This window comes from Hemitrygon akajei, chromosome 1 (assembly GCF_048418815.1).
Source record: "Hemitrygon akajei chromosome 1, sHemAka1.3, whole genome shotgun sequence".
Lineage (NCBI taxonomy): Eukaryota > Metazoa > Chordata > Chondrichthyes > Myliobatiformes > Dasyatidae > Hemitrygon > Hemitrygon akajei.
Genome location: NC_133124.1, coordinates 190,385,311 through 190,401,956, shown reverse-complemented (window position 1 = coordinate 190,401,956; position 16,646 = coordinate 190,385,311). Strand labels below are relative to the sequence as shown.

The 16,646-nt window shown below is 44.4% G+C and overlaps 1 protein-coding gene across 1 annotated transcript in view; it reads left to right on the top strand.

Annotated features, from left to right (window-relative positions):
• gnsb (glucosamine (N-acetyl)-6-sulfatase (Sanfilippo disease IIID), b) overlaps window positions 1–16,646 on the top strand; it is a 42,714-nt gene that overhangs the window by 12,052 nt on the left and 14,016 nt on the right. Inside the window, exons 2-7 of the mRNA XM_073057539.1 lie at window positions 184–243; window positions 1,132–1,335; window positions 8,813–8,878; window positions 12,895–12,993; window positions 14,824–14,991; window positions 15,808–15,890. Coding sequence (XP_072913640.1) covers window positions 184–243; window positions 1,132–1,335; window positions 8,813–8,878; window positions 12,895–12,993; window positions 14,824–14,991; window positions 15,808–15,890 — 680 coding nt within the window. The remainder of the gene's footprint in view (window positions 1–183; window positions 244–1,131; window positions 1,336–8,812; window positions 8,879–12,894; window positions 12,994–14,823; window positions 14,992–15,807; window positions 15,891–16,646) is intronic.

The following is a 16,646-nucleotide window of genomic DNA, read 5'->3' as shown; positions in this document are numbered from 1 at the left end:
CTTTTTCAGACAGCATCCTATTGTGATGTGCATTGACATTAAAGTACCACATCTACAAGGGACGTAACTGCGGCCTCCACTGCAACAATTCTCAATTTTTGTCTCGAGGGGGTCCCAGTTTAGAACATTATAAAGTTTGTACTTGTACAATGTCACTTACTGTATTGTGTGTCACTGTTTCAGACTCCCATGAAGAAGACTCGAGCTTTAATTGGTGATGCAGGAGCTACCTTCACTAATGCAGTAAGTATAACTAGCTTTTACAGTGCATGTCACAACTTGGTTAACACCATGCACTGATACTGTGAATCACAGGAACTTGACTTCTGCTTGGATCTAGAATAGTGCTGAGTGTTGCATGCTGAAGTGTTACTGGTCAGCAACTGTAAACCGTGCAGCAGTTGATGGGGATCGCAGTGGAAACTATACGCTTTCCCACTGTACTATTTGCAGCTTGCTGGAACAAGTTTATTGCTTAAATACTGTTCGCTCCCTTGCACACTGACAGTTTCCGACGTCATTTGCGAAGAAGGAAACAGTTTAACGTTTTGGCTTCTTTCATCTGAGCTGAGGAGGAGACAAAACCAGTTGCAGAGGAGGTGGTGAAGTTTGGTATCTAGGTGTCCATCCATCTGTTCCTACTGCAGCTTCTGGAGGGGTCATTGCATGAGAGTGGGGGGGGGGGGGGCAACAAAAATGGCAGATACCCTGAGGAGGTTCTGCCACGTGGGGAAGGTCACAGGTGGAGGAGGAGTTGAAGGATGGGCTTTTGGCTGGTCTGTTCCTCCAAAAGTTCAAATGAGTCCTATATATGTGCTTCCTCACAGTCTGATCTCAAAGTTTCAAAGCTTTGCTCATCCTGTCCTGTTGTCTCCTTTACATTGAAAATTTTCACCTCAAACTCCGTTAGAAATCAACAAACTTAAAATATGAGCTTTGAGTCACTAAGTCTTTGCAGTTATCAGTTATTGTTGGAGCGCAGTACACCTTGTCTCCATCAAGGTGTTGCTTTCACAATACAACAGTTCCACGCTGATCATTGGTATGAGACTGGTCGTGAATAGGATATGTGCCAGTGGTGTCTCTGCTTTTGACTCTTACTCACACCGAGCCCCATTTGTTCTGTTTCAGTTTACTGTCACCCCGCTTTGTTGCCCAAGTCGCAGTGCGATTCTAACTGGGAAGTATCCCCACAATCACCTGGTGCGGAACAACTCGCTGAGTGGAAACTGCAGCAGCGTGAAATGGCAGAAAGTCATGGAGCCACGTGCTTTCCCTGTCTACCTGAAGCAAAAGGGATACCAGACCTTCTATGCAGGCAAATACCTCAATCAGGTACGATGGTCTGTCAGTCATGGGCCTGTCAACAACATGAATGCCCAAGTCGGGAGGTTGCGTTGTTAAATTTCAAACCGATTTGGGAGAAAGGATTTCTCCACCATCTCAGCACTGCTTTGTAAAATTATGGGCTGATGTTCCACTTTAGCCACTTGTACACAAAAAATCTTGCCTGTTCTCATTTGCAGTACTAAGAGTGCTGCTTTGTCATTCAATAGGGTATTAAAAACCAGTCTAGTGCCACCAGTGTGGGTATATACTAAAAAATAGCACTTTTTTTCTGCTTTATGGAAAAGAAGGGAAGTTATTCTTGATCTTGTGGCTGATGTTCAATGTGTGTTTTTTTTTTAAATCTTGGATCTTACTATATGTAGGCTGGCAGTGTATATTTGCTGAATTACGGCAGCTACGCTTTTTAAAAGTTCTTAATTGAACTTTGCATTTATTGTATATTAAAAAGAAAAAGTTTTGTATTCTAGATTGGGCTTGGCTGTGACCCAGCTGCTCTCCCAGGTGGGATGGGGTGCTTGCTAGTTAAAGCACAACTGTCCACGTGTATTACTGTCAGTGGGAGTAATAGCAGTGAATAGTCTCTGTTCCCCTACACTTGGGGGGGAGGGGGGGTTGGGGGAATGTCTGCGTCCAATGGCTGCTGTTGAAGCAGCATGCGCGTGGGTGTTGGGTGAGAATGAAATTGCTTACTCTGAGTAACTTCCTTTAATCCAGCCTTCTAGTCACTGACGCAAGATTCAAGATGGTTTAACATTTCCAGTACACAAGCATAAACATGAAAGATTGTCATTATTCTGGGTCCGAAGCAGCACAAAAAATCTATTAAGATAAAGAACACAATAATTAAAAAAAGCACAATAGATATAAACATGTAGGATGGTCTTTCTTTGGTTGATTGTACATCTGTAAAGTGATGCTAGGCACAGGAGTGTCTGTACATAGGTGACTGACAGGAAATGATAAAGTGATGGTGGTTGTGGGTGTGGAGGGGTGGATTATGGGTAGAGGTGTTGGCCAGCTTTACAGTCCATGAGCAGGCTGGGCGGAATCCTTCATAACGTTACTGACCCTTTCTGGCTCCTTTCTGTGTATATGTCCTTGATGGAGAGTAGGCTAGTGCCAGTGATGTTTGGAGCAGACACATGGTCATGTCTTGGTAGGCATTTAAAGATTGCCTGCTTGTACAGTAACAAATGCTTCCATTAATATAGCTAAAATACAGAGATTTCTATAGGAATGTTATCAAATGTAAAACAATCCTGAACCACAAGATATTAAAATTGAAACAAGTGTGGAAGATATTGGAGAGCTGAGGCCTGTTAGTAACTAAAGGCCTCGGGTTGGAGGCTACCCAGAGGGAGTATAAGGTGTTGTTCCTCCAACCTGAGTGTGGCCTCATTGCGACAGTAGAGGAGGCCGTGGATTGGAATATGGGAATGGAAAGTGGAATTAAAATGGGTGGCCACTGGGAGATCCTGCTTCTTCTAGTGGCCAGAGCGTAGGTGAATAGATTTAAGGTCCTGGAAGTTGAGACCCTACACCTCACTATGGATGCCTACTCAACCTTCATTTAAGGATGGAAATTGGTAAATAGGCAAACAAAATGGGGCTTGATATAGTCTTGATGCATTGGAGAAATGGTCTGTTGGAAGGAAATCTGGTTCGTTCCCGTGAATTTTAAAGCTGGAAGGCATTAAGTTGTTATCCGCATTTGTGCTCAGCAATACAGTTAAAATTTCAGCAGGAATGAGCTTGCCACCGAAGCCCTTGGCTCACGGAGCATCTTCGACAGGACAAATGTTTGTCATGAGGTGATGGGGAAATTGAACACGTTGCCTGCATTTAATGCACCATCAATAACTCCCGGAGACGGGAGGTGAACGATAGGCAGAGGGCAGTCAGCAGAGGGGCCTGTCCAGACAGGTATATGTAGTTCACCACAGCATTGACTCACACGCATACAGAAACAGGGAAGGAGTTGCTGCATCTCGTTTACCCGCGGGCAAGAGGTGTTCAAATACCCTCACTTCATTGTGTGTGCTTTGTCCAGTTGGTCACAAAGACACATTGATCTCCTTATTGACACAGGTCATGCTTGAGCCTCACTCGGGGTGGTCTGTAATATAGCACCACCACCTCCCACCCACCCATTACCATATAACCATATAACAATTACAGCATGGAAACAGGCCATCTCGGCCCTTCTAGTCCGTGCCGAATGCTTACTCTCAACTAGTCCCACTGGCCCGCACTCAGCCCATAACCCTCCATTCCTTTCCTGTCCATATACCTATCCAATTTTACTTTAAATGACGATACTGAACCTGCCTCTACCACTTCTACTGGAAGCTCATTCCACAAAGCTACCACTCTCTGAGTAAAGAAGTTCCCCCTCGTGTTACCCTTAAACTTTTACCCCCTAACTCTCAACTCATGTCCTCTTGTTTGAATCTCCCCTACTCTCAATGGAAAAAGCCTATCCACGTCAACTCTATCCCCCTCATAATTTTAAATACCTCTATCAAGTCCCCCCTCAACCTTCTACGCTCCAAAGAATGAAGACTTGTTCAATCTTTCCCTGTAACTTAGGTGCTGAAACCCAGGTAACATTCTAGTAAATATTCTCTGTACTGTCTATTTTGTTGACATCTTTCCTATAATTCGGTGACCAGAACTGTACACAATACTCCAAATTCAGCCTCACCAATGCCTTGTACAATTTTAACATTACATCTCAACTCCTATACTCAATGCTCTGATTTATAAAGGCCAGCATACAAAAAGTTTTCTTCACCACCCTATCCACATGAGATTCCACCTTCAGGGAACTATGCACCATTATTCCTGGATCACTCTGTTCTACTGCATTCTTCAATGCCCTACCATTTACCATGTATGTCCTATTAGGATTATTTCTACCAAAATGTAGCACCTCACACTTACCATCTGACAGTACTGAATCTGCTGCTGTGATTCTTGCCTGGAGTTGTTTTCTTTTGTAAACTCTCATCCCATTCTTCAAGATGTATGTATACCTATTTTGTGTGTATGTGTTTTTTTTTCCGCTGGCTGTAAACTTTTAAATGTCACTGAGCGAAAATAAGAGCCATTCAAATAATCAGCCAGGTAATTGCATCATTCCTTTCAGTATGTGACAGATAGAGGCACGGAGTTTCTGTGGGTGACATAAAAAGACATGTGATTAAGGCTATTGGAATGACTCCATATACAATGGACAACCACTCTTAGGCAAGTTGCTAAAATAAGCTGAACCCTACCTGTGGCTTAGTTACACATTCAGCACATGTTCAGTACAATCCTCATAGGGGATCAGAAGTGGAGAGAGTGAGCAGTTTCAAGTTCCTGGGTGTCAAGATCTCTGAGGATCTAACCTGGTCCCAACATATCGATGTAGCTGTAAAGAAGGCAAGACAGCGAGTATACTTCATTAGGAGTTAGAAGAGATTGGTTTGTCAACAAATACACTCAAACTTCTATAGTTGTACCGTGGAGAGCATTCTGACAGGCTGCATCACTGTCTGGTATGGGGGCTATTGCACAGGACCGAAAGAAGCTGCAGAGGGTTGTAAATCTAGTCAGCTCCATTTTGGGTACTAGCCTACAAAGTACCCAGGACATCTTCAAGGAGCGGTTTCTCAGAAAGGCAGCGTCCATTATTAAGGACCTCCAGCACCCAGGGCATGCCCTTTTCTCACTGTTACCATCAGGTAGGAGATACAGAAGCCTGAAGGCACACACTCAGTGATTCAGGAACAGCTTCTTCCCCTCTGCCATCCAATTCCTAAATGGACGTTTAACCCGTGAACACTACCTCACTTTTTAAATATATGTTTCTGTTTCTGCACAACTTTTAATCTATTCAATATACATATACTGTTGTTTATTTATTCCCCTTCTATATTATGTATGACTTTGGATTGCTGCTGCTAAGTTAACAAATTTAACGGTGATAATAAGCCTGATTCTGATGTTCCTGACCCTGATTCCAGCTATTTATTTATTGGGGTATAGTGCAGAATAGGCCTTTCTGGCCCTTCAAGCCCAGCTACCCGATTGATCCCTAGCCTAATCACGGGACAATTTACAGTGACTAATTAACCCAGTAATTGGTATGTCTTTGGGCAGTGGGAGGAAACGAGCAGCTGGGGAAAACCCACGGGGAGGGTGTACAAACTCCTTACAAGTGACGTCAGAATTGAACGCTGAACTCCAACGCCCTGAGCTGTAATGGCGTCGTGCTAACCGCTATGCTAGCGTGGCACTTCAAGTTCTGACAGTCCAGTAACTGAGACTAACCTCAAGTAGGTGGATCTTTAGATAGTAAGTCAGCAAATAATGGGACCTTGGTGTTTATATATTTCCCACAAGAGTCTTGAACTGTGTGCATGAGCTAACTGGTCCAGACAAAAAGATGCTGTTGAAGGAGACTAGTGTTGAAATTGCAGGGGCCCTGGCAAATACATTTAAAATGTCGTTATCGAGTTGCCGGAGGTTTGGAGGATAGCTCATGTTGTTCCGTTGTTTAAAAAAGGCTCTAAAAGTAATCCGGGAAATTATAGGCCGGTAAGTTTGACGTCAGTAGTAGGTAAATTATTGGAAGGAGTACTAAGAGATAGGATCTACAAGTATTTGGATAGACAGGGACTTATTAGGGAGAGTCAACACGGCTTTGTGTGTGGTAGATCATGTTTAACCAATCTATTAGTTTTTCGTGGAGGTTACCAGGAAAGTGGATGAAGGGAAGGCAGTGGATGTTGTCTACATGGACTTCAGTAAGGCCTTCGACAAGGTCCCGCATGGGAGATTAGTTAGGAAGATTCAGTCACTAGGTATACGTGGTGAGGTGGTAAATTGGATTAGACATTGGCTTAATGGGAGAAGCCAGAGAGTGGTTGTGGAGGATTGCTTCACTGAGTGGAGGCCTGTGACCAGTGGTGTGCCACAGGGGTCAGTGCTGGGTCCATTGTTATTTGTCATCTGTATCAATGATCTGGATGATAATGTGGTAAATTGGATCAGCAAATTTGCTGATGATACAAAGATTGGAGGTGTAGTGGACAGCAAGGAAGGTTTTCAAAGCTTGCAGGGGGATTTGGACCAGCTGGAATAATAGGCTGAAAAATGGCAGATGGAATTTAATGCAGACAAGTGTCAGGTATTGCACTTCGGAAGGTCAAACCAAGGTAGAACATACAAGGTAAATGGTAGGGCACCAAGGAGTGCAGTAGAACAGAGGGATCTGGGAATACAGATACATAATTCCCTAAAAGTGGCGTCACAGGTAGATAGGGTCGTAAAGAGAGCTTTTGGTACATTGGCCTTTATAAATCAAAGTATTGAGTACAAGAACACACACAAAATGCTGGTAGAACACAGCAGGCTAGGCAGCATCTATAGGGAGAAGCGCTGTCGACGTTTCGGGCCGAGACCCTTCGTCAGGACTAACTGAAAGGAAAGATAGTAAGAGATTTGAAAGTAGTGGGGGGAGGGGGAAATGCGAAATGATAGGAGAAGACTGGAGGGGGTGGGATGAAGCTAAGAGCTGGAAAGGTTCGTATTGAGTATAAGAGTTGGAATGTAATGGTGAGGTTGTATAAGGCATTGGTGAGGCCGAATTTGGAGTATTGTGTGCAGTTTTGGTCACCTAATTAGAGGAAGGATATTAATAACGTTGAAAGAGTGCAGAGAAGGTTTACAAGGATGTTGCCGGGACTTGAGAAACTGAGTTACAGAGAGAGGTTGAATAGGTTAGAACTAGAAGTATGAGGGGAGATTTGATGGAGGTATATAAAATTATGGGTATAGATAGAGTGAATGCAAGCAGGCTTTTTCCACTGAGGCCAGGGGAGAAAAAAAACCAGAGGACCATGGGTTAAGGGTGAAGGGGGAAAAGTTTAAAGGTAACATTAGGGGGAGCTTCTTCACACAGAGAGTAGTGGAAGTGTGGAATGAGCTGCCAGATGAAGTGGTAAATGCGGGCTCACTTTTAACATTTAAGAAAAACTTGGACAGGTACATGGATGAGAGGGGTATGGAGGGATATGGTCCAGGTGCAGGTCAGTGGGATTAGGCAGAAAAATGGTTCGGCACAGCCAAGAAGGGCAGTGGTTAACTTGGGTGCATTGGACAGTGTGAAATCCATTTGATGCCTCCAACTACTGGCTCTTATTTTCTTCATCTCTAAACTTGACCACTCTTCTGTCTGAAGTGATTGTGCACGGAAAGTGTTGAGGATGTTATAGTTCAGGATATAATGTTGCTCGGTTGGTGTCTGAAGTTGCATTACAGCCCAATGGAGTCTTGTTTTCAGCCATCTGTCATTTGTCCAACCCAAGGAAGGCACTGCCTAGTACACAACCTGTCGTCATCCGCCGCTGAGCATTGTTGCTCGTTGCTCACCCCTGGAAGCTCCCCAGAAAGTTTGTCTTTACACTTGTATTGGACATGAGTTTTCAACTGGATCCCTGGGTTCTGGAAGCTATGGTGGAATTGAGGTAGTTGAATAGAAAACCAGTATTTATTGCAACAGGCACAAAATGCTGGAAGAGAGCATCAATGGAAAAGAGTAAACAGTTGTCATTTCTGGTCAAGACCCTTCATTGGGACTCATGAAGGGTCTTAGCCTGAAACATCAACTGTTCCATCTTTTCCATAGATGGTGAGTTCCTCCGACATTTCGTGCGCGCGTGTGTGTGTTCCTTTGGATTTCCAGCATCGGCATATTTTTATTATATTGGTATGTATTTTAGTTTTTAAAGTTTTTTTTGAACTATTGATTTTTTTTTTAAAGGCTTCTAATTTTCCCCCCAGAAATTTGTAACCAAGCTTAAAAGAATTAATTACCTCAATTATTTCATTATAATAGTATTTGACACATTAATTTTACGTTGTGGGACCATAGTGTTTTGGCATTACTGACCTTGTATATGGGTTTGAAAAATATCGCCAACCTGTTTTGCTGTGGTGGTATAGTGGTTTAAATAATTAAAGCAGTAAGATGGAGGTCTGGGTTTGCAGAAATCAAGTTCAAATCCCACCATGGCAGCTGAGGAGTTTAAATTGGGCTAATAATCTGGAATTGAGGAAAATTTGTAAAGATGACTACAAATATATGAACAGGTTTGGCATGAAACTGTCAGTGAAGTCCTTGGAAGGAATTCTGGCATCCTTCCTGGTGTGTGACTAAACTCAGCCAAGTGTGGATGACTCTTGCTGTCTTCTCAGTTTGGGGTGGGGGTGGCAGCTGGACAAGATGGCATCCTAGTCCCTTGTATAAACCAATTCCTTGGTATACAGTGGCTCTTGAACAGCAAAGGTTTGCTCTGCTTGTAACATGTCCAGTGAGTGACCTGGTGTGCACTTCCTCCTGAATGTAGTTGCTCATCTTGTAGGCTTTGGTGGATCCTTCCATTATAACACTGTTTGCTTTATTTTCTGACAGTATGGGCACCCTGCAGTTGGTGGAACAGCTCACGTCCCCATGGGCTGGGATCATTGGTATGGACTGGTAGGTGACGACTTCAATTTGTGGTTTGACTACAAGTGGAGGGGAAGGGAGGGGAGGGGGCTTCTGCTCCTCAGCAAGCCAGCAACTGCATTCTGTCCCTCCAAAACTGACTTCCTCCTTTTACAGTGAAATATCTAATCCTTCTCTCCATGCTGGGTATTTGGGTCCCATTCCCGCAGGCTCGGGAACAGTTATTGCCCCTCTGCCATCAGGGTCTTGAACCAAAGTCACTCATCCTAATATTGAACTGATTCCACAATCTCTGGACTCACTTCCAAGGACACTACAACTTGTGTTCTCAATGGAATTTCTGATTTATTATTTTTGCTTTTCTTGTTGTATTTGCACAATTGTATTGGCAGTTGGTCATGCATCTTAATTTTTGTGTAGTTTTTCGTACTGTATTTTCTTTGCATTTACTGTGAATGCCCACAAGAAAATAAATCTCGGGGTAGTGTATGGTGACGTATAGAACTTTAATATACTTTGAAGTTTAAACTCCGACTCCCAGCTCTTATGAATTGCACTTAAACCTTTTGAAGTCCATGAAAGAATGAGATTTTCATTATTATCCCAACAAATGCCTGTCCGTTAGAGTGCAAATTCTTCACGTTAATTGTTTGATAACAGATGTTGACTAAAATATGTATTGGCTTAGATTATCTAACAATAACTTGTTAGAATATCCATTTTCACTTTTGAGTACTTTTTAATTAAATCAAGTTTCTGGGTTGTGTTGGGAGAGGTCAAAGATTCAGATTATACATATGGCCAGAAGTGTTTGGCGTGATCATTTATTACAAATCCTGACTGGCGGGGTTATAAGATGCCTTTGACCTTGCTCATTGGTCTGTGGCGATCATGTGACCCCAGCAACTTGTCATAACTCGGCCTGGTCTTGGCTATGCCCACAATCTGAGTGAGTGCGTGTGTGCTCGTGCTCTCTGATGGGCTGTGGCAAAAATGGGCCTGAGTGGGAGAATGAATAATTCCCGTGCTGGAATATGACACAAGTATGGGGGGAGGGCGCAGAAAGCTCCTTCAGTGAAGGTGTTTCTGTGGAAAGAAATGCCAGTTATTGTTTTGTCAGAGACCCTTCTGCAGAGCTGGGAGAGGAGTGGAGGGTCGGGAATCTGGGGGAGGAGTGGGCTCTAAGACAAAAGGCCAGGTTGAAGGTGTGTAGTTGTGTGAACTCGCTCAGAGCTGAGCCTACACCATGTCTTTGGCTACATGGAACAATCCATATTCCAGGCTTGTTCAGACCACTACCGCAAGTCCTTCTCTGATGGACTGAGTTGCTACAATGTTCCTGTGCCTCCCACCCAGTTTCCAGCCTGACTTCACGTTTATGTGGTCCATCTTAGAAACTTCCCTTTCCAGACCTCTGTCTCCATCTCGGGAGATACGATGGTCGTGGCTGGCTTCGAGTTCACAGCAACCCTCTCTCTGCCTGCTGTGAGGACTCCGTTCGTCCCAGTTTCTTTGTCATTTGTTCCACTGACGAAGTTCCTGCTCTGGTGCCTGTGAAATGTCCTCCTTCGTGAAACATTCTCCTCCTTGAAACGTGGCTGTACTCTGCCATGTTGGATGAGCCCTGTATTTCCTGTCCCGCACTTCTCTCACCCTCCCCCTCCCCAGTCAGAACAAAGTTGGTGCTCCCCCTACTCTCCTTCTGCCCCACAACCTTACTCAATGTTATCCTTCGGAATTTCCACCTGTTCCAACATGATCCCATCAGCAGTAATGTCTCCCGTTCTCCTCCCCTTTCTGCACTTCAAGGGACTGCAGTCTCCCCCTTCCCATATGGCCAGAGGTTGTATTCGTTCATTCCTCTCCTTCCCCACCCCCCAGGGATGCAAACCACCATTCCAGGTGAAGCAGTGATTTAATTTGCCCCTCCATCCTGCTGTGCTGGATTCGGTGCTCACTCACAACGTGGTCTCCTCTGCACCTCGAGAAGCCAAACGCAGACTGGGTGACCTGTACTCCATCTACAGGGACGACCCAAGCTTCCTGATGCTGCCAGTCTCAATCCTGCTCCCACTCCCACTCTAACCTCTGCCTGCTGACTCCTCTGTTGCCCAGCAAAGAACAACACCTTCTGTCTGGGCACTTTGTAGTTCCCCGTGAGGAACACCTGAGTTTTTCAACTCCGGGTCTCGCTACTTCCCACTTTCATGGGAACTTTCTCACTCGCTTCTATAATTGAGATTAAAGATTAAGCTTTACTTGTCGCAAGTACATCAAGACAACACAGTGAAATGCGTCAGTCGTGTCAAATGTGCAATTGTCATCGTGCTTGCAGTGCCAACGTAGCATGCCCACAACTTATAAATCCTAACCCATATGCACCTGGAATGTGAGAGGAGACCAGAGTTCATGCGATCGCGGGGACCGTGCACAGACAGCGGCAGGAATTGATTGATCCCGATCTTGTAGCTGGTGCTGTTAAACATCAGGCTAACCGCCACGCTGTTGTGCCAGTCGGTTCTTTATCAGGTGATCTGTCTCCATGAGGTCACTTATCTTGTAGCTCTCTGTCCCACCAGCTCCATTTCAATAACTGCCTCCATCTCGGAAGTTCTTCTGAGGAATGGTTCTTGAGACGAAATGTTGACTTTCCACGGGTGCTGTTTGACTGGCTGCGCTCCTCCAGCGCTGTGGTTTTACATCGCGGGGTATTAAATTGACAACTTCCTGTTTCTTAGACTTTGAGATGGTTGATAAATCCTTGGAGCTTTTTAGAATTGGGTTTATTATCACTGGCATGTGTCACAAAATGTGTTAACTTAGCAGCAGTACAATGCGATGCAAGATGATATAGGCAGAGAAAAGCAAATCAATTGCAGTAAGTATATTGAATAGATTAAAATGGTGCAGAAATAGGAATAATAAAAGTGAGGTAGTGTTAACGGGTTCAATGTCCATTTGGGAATCGGATGGCAGAGGGGAAGAAGATGTTCCTGAATTGCTGAGTGTGTGCCTTCAGGCTTCTGTACCTCCTACCTGATGGTAACAGTGAGAAGGGGGCATGTCCTGGGTGATGGGGGTCCTTGGTGATGGAGGCTGCCTTTATGAGACATTGTTCCTTGAAGATGTTTTGGATACAGTGGAGACTAGTACCCAAGATGGAGCTGACTAATGTTGTAACTGTCAGTCCTGTGCAGCACCAGGAGCTGGTGGTGGACCTGGGGAGGGCTAAGGCACCGGTGACCCCTGTTTCCATCCAAGGGGTCAGTGTGGACATAGCGGAGGATTACAAATACCTGGGGATACGAATGGACAATAAACTGGACTGGTCAAAGAACACTACAAGAAGGGTCAGAGCCTTCTCTATTTCCTGAGGAGACTGAGGTCCTTTAACATCTGCCGGACGATGCTGAGGATGTTCTATGAGTCTGTGGTGGCCAGTGCTATCATGTTTGCTGTTGTGTGCTGGGGCAGCAGGCTGAGGGTAGCAGACACCAACAGAATCAACAAACTCATTCGTAAGGCCAGTGATGTTGTGGGGGTGGAACTGGACTCACTGACGGTGGTGTCTGAAAAGAGGATGCTGTCCAAGTTGCATGCCATCTTGGACAATGTCTCCCATCCACTCCATAATGTACTGGTTAGGCACAGGAGTACATTCAGCCAGACTCATTCCACCGAGATGTAACACTGAGGAAGTCCTACATCCTGCCTGTGGCCATCAAACTTTACAACTCCTCCCTCGGAGTGTCAGACACCCTGAGCCAATAGGCTGGTCCTGGACTAATTTCCACTTGGCATGATTAACTTATTATTTAATTATTTATGGTTTTATATTCCTATATTTCTTCACTATTCTTGGTTGGTGCGGCCGTAACGAAACCCAATTTCCCTCGGGATCAATAAAGTGTGTGTGTGTATCTGTCTGATACGGCCTGCCAAGACGCTCTCCACGGTACATCTGTAGCTGTTTTCAGATCGGCATCCACATTTGTGGAGGATCAGTTAATTGAATGAGTTGATCACAGTTCTATTTTACTTTGCAGGTGGGAAACTCCAAGTACTACAACTACACGTTATCTGTGAACGGTGTTGCGGAAAAGCACAGTAGCAGCTACCAAAAGGACTATCTGACTGACCTCATAGTAAGGCACATGTGAATCGTGGAGCTATCAGAGACTTTTTATTTTTCTGTAATGTAAAAGATCTTAAGTTTGAAGGAGTACAGAGAAAACTTACAAGGATGTCGCCAGGTCTGGAGAGTCTGAATTGGGTGGAAAGATTGATTAGGTTGGGGTGCTATTCCTTGGAACGTAGAGATTGAGATGAGATTTGTCAGAGGTATACAAAATGATGAGGGGTATAGACGGGGTAAATGCAAGCAGGTTTTTTCCCCACTGGGATTGGGTGGAACTACAATCAGAAGTCGTGGTTAAGGGTGAGAAGTTTAAGGGGAACATGAGGGAAAACTTCTTGACCCAAAGGGTCATGAGTGTGGAGTGAACTGCCAGCACAGGCAGTGCATCCGAACTCCATTTCACTGTTTGGGTAGGTACGTGGATGGGAGGGGTTTGGAGGGCTATGGTCCCGGTCGCAGGTCAATGGGAGTGGGCAGTTTAAATGGTTCAGCATGGACTAGATGGGCCAAAGGGCCAGCTTCTGTGCTGTACTTCTCTATGATTTTATTGCTAAACTACAATCGAACACGACACAGCTTCAGGGACCCGGGGGTATATCAACAATTCACAGGCTGTTGATTTGAGCCTCGAGGAATAACTTGTGAATATTTTCTTAATTTGGATAGTGGCACATTCGGGTAAAAACTAGTCGACTTTGCTAAACCACATGTTTGAATGATATAATTCTTTTCAGCCCGTGGTGATATGTCTGTGCCAATCTTCAGCTGGTGGCTTTGACCACGGTAACTCCTGACGTTGGAAAGAAACGCTGAGATTGGTGTACAGCTGAGTGAACTCGGATTTGGTGCATCCGTTACGGAGGAACCTCAAATCAAAATGTATCTTGTTTGCTCGAATGAATTAGGTTTGGGGGAGGGGCGTCGTAGGAGAGAAAGAGAAGGAAAGGAGTTTACATTTGTATGCTGATGCATTTTGTCCCTTTTATTAAAATAAACAACTTATAAAATTAGTAACTTGGCAAATGTTGCTTTGCTGTCGCAGTGATCTTTTCCATGGTTAGGAAGGAGTTATCTATTCAGGCTCGGTTTGCTACTGTTTGAAAGCTCTCTAGGAGCTGCTAAAGTTTTCTGGACTGTATGCCTTCCCCACTGGAACCAGTCTGTCTCAGAGAGTTTCAGAACATTGTGGCTGCATTTAGTCTTCACCAATTGGTTGTTCAGTCCTGACCTCGGGAATACTGATCCTTGACCAGCGTTGTACTGTGTGCTGGCTGGAGGATGGGAATGCTTCAGCTGAAACATTTGAAATACGTGGTTATATTTTTGTGGTCACTATTGGAGTTGAGTCACAGGAAAGGAATATGATAATGTGTTCCAATGAGAGATTGCAGATCGAAAATTTAAAAAAAACTTTTGTGTCCTCTCCACATTCATTGTTTCTTTACTATCTTTAACAATTTACTTTAACTTGAAATATTATTGGCTTTCTGTTTTTGGTGAGCAGTAGAAAGGAAGTTTGTCCAATTTAGAACATAGAAATCTACAGCACATTACAGGCCCTTGAGCCCACAATGTTGTGCCTACCATGTAACCTACTCTAGAAACTGCCCGGAATTACCGTATTGATGACCCTCTGTTTTTCTAAGCTCCATGTGTCTATCTGAGAGTCTGTTAAAAGACCCTATTAGATCAGCCTCTACCACCGTTGCTGGCAGTGCATTCCACACACCCGTCCCTCTGTGTGGAAAAACTTACCCCGACATACCCTCTGCGCCTTCTTCAAGCACCTTAAAACCATGTCCCCTTTGTGAACCTCTGTCTGATGCCCTTTGTACAGGCGAACCGCTCGGTGGAGTTTCTGGAGTCCAGGAGGCGGTATGCTCCATTCTTCATGGTGCTGGCCACCCCAGCCTGTCACTCCCCCTGGAATGCGGCTCCCAAGTACAGCAAATCCTTCACTGGCACCAAGGCGCCACGCCACGGAAGTTTCAATGTTCATGGAAAGGTGAGTGGAACAAATACAGCCATTCGGGGAGCTCTGCAGGGGCAATTAAGAGCATTTTAAGAAGCTCAAAGATTATTTTTCGGGGTGCAGATCAGGAATGTTCTTGAAACATCCTGATCTTGAAAGATCAGGAATATTGCTTTCAGAAGTTAGAGGGGGTTTTGTTGTTCAGCTGTTAAGTTGAGTCTGACTCTTCGTGATCTCATGGACCATGGGGGATCTGTAGGGTTTTCGTGACAAGATACAGAAGTAGATTGCCAGGCCTTTCTTCCGCACAGATGCTGCTGGTGTCCCCGGTTGGGACCTGTCAGGGTTTGAACTCGGCACCATCTGCCTGGAAGTCCAGTGTTGATGCCACTACGCCACCAGCCAGCCCGAGCGGGTAGATCAGCACAAATATTGCAGCAGCACTTTCTTGTCATGCTACACCTGTTCTGAGTTGTTTGATCTGTGCTTTTCACATCTGCTTGTTTTTTGTTATGCTGTGTTGAACAGTGAGAGCTGGTTTTAAATTGTAATGATCAATAACAGCCAATAGATGGCAGGAGAAGCCAAGAGATGCTCTAGTTAATGCATTTGCTCAAGTGCCTGTTGGTTATTTTAGAATTAACATTATATTTAAACCAATCTCCCTTGAGTTTTACTAATTAGTTGCATTAATTATCAGGGAGACTATGATAACCCTTTTAGTTTCATGAACAGGGTTTCATGAAAATGTGACCCAAATTAGCATTAATGTTGGCCAGGGAATTTGGACAAGATGGAACTGCGACCGAATCTAATCTGGAGTTTAAAAGTTTGTGCTCACTCCCACAGAACAAACACTGGCTGATCCGACAGGCTAAAACACCCATGAAGAACACTTCCATTGAATTTTTGGACGATGTTTACAGAAGAAGGTACTATGTTCTCTCATTTCAAAACACTAGCCTATTGTGGAGCAAGTGGTAGAGTTCTGTACCCAATGGAGTTTGCAGCCCTGAATTTGGTTCAATTTCAGAGCAGAGAATGAAGGCAAATCGTTTCCAGTAATATCTAAGGAATGGATTGTTTTTATTTTCTAAGATGAAGTGAGGCACGTCTAGAACTACAGGTGACAAATCCAAAATTAAGAGTCGTAGAGTGCTGCACCACAGAAATGGGGTCCTTGGCCCATTAGGCAGTTTTAAATCATAGTGCAGTGGGACAGGTTCACTTGTCTTTTAGTTGTCACACCAAAAACTTTAGTTGCTCAGCAATTACTGAGTGTCTGAACCGGTCGGGTGATTGTTGTAATGGAAGCACAGTGCCCCAACTATTAATGACTTTACCACCTTCCAGTCAAGGATTTTTGATTACCATTTGATTTTGGTTGGTTTGTTGTTAGTGCTGATTGTGCAGTGGCCTACTAAATCTTCTTAAATCCATCGTTATCTGTGACAGCTACGGTTCCCACTTACACTCCATCACAATCTTTCTTTGTCCCTGAACCCCAACTACTCCCAATCACTACTTTCTGGTCTGTTTCCTGTTGGGTTAAAGATGAGTGGAGTCGATCCGCAGGATGTCCCTTGCAGCAATCTATCCCCAAAGGATTAGTGATTCCTTCAGTCTGTGATGGCACGTGATCAGTTATTCTATCCACACTCTTTCTGACCTGTTCAATCCCCGCAAAA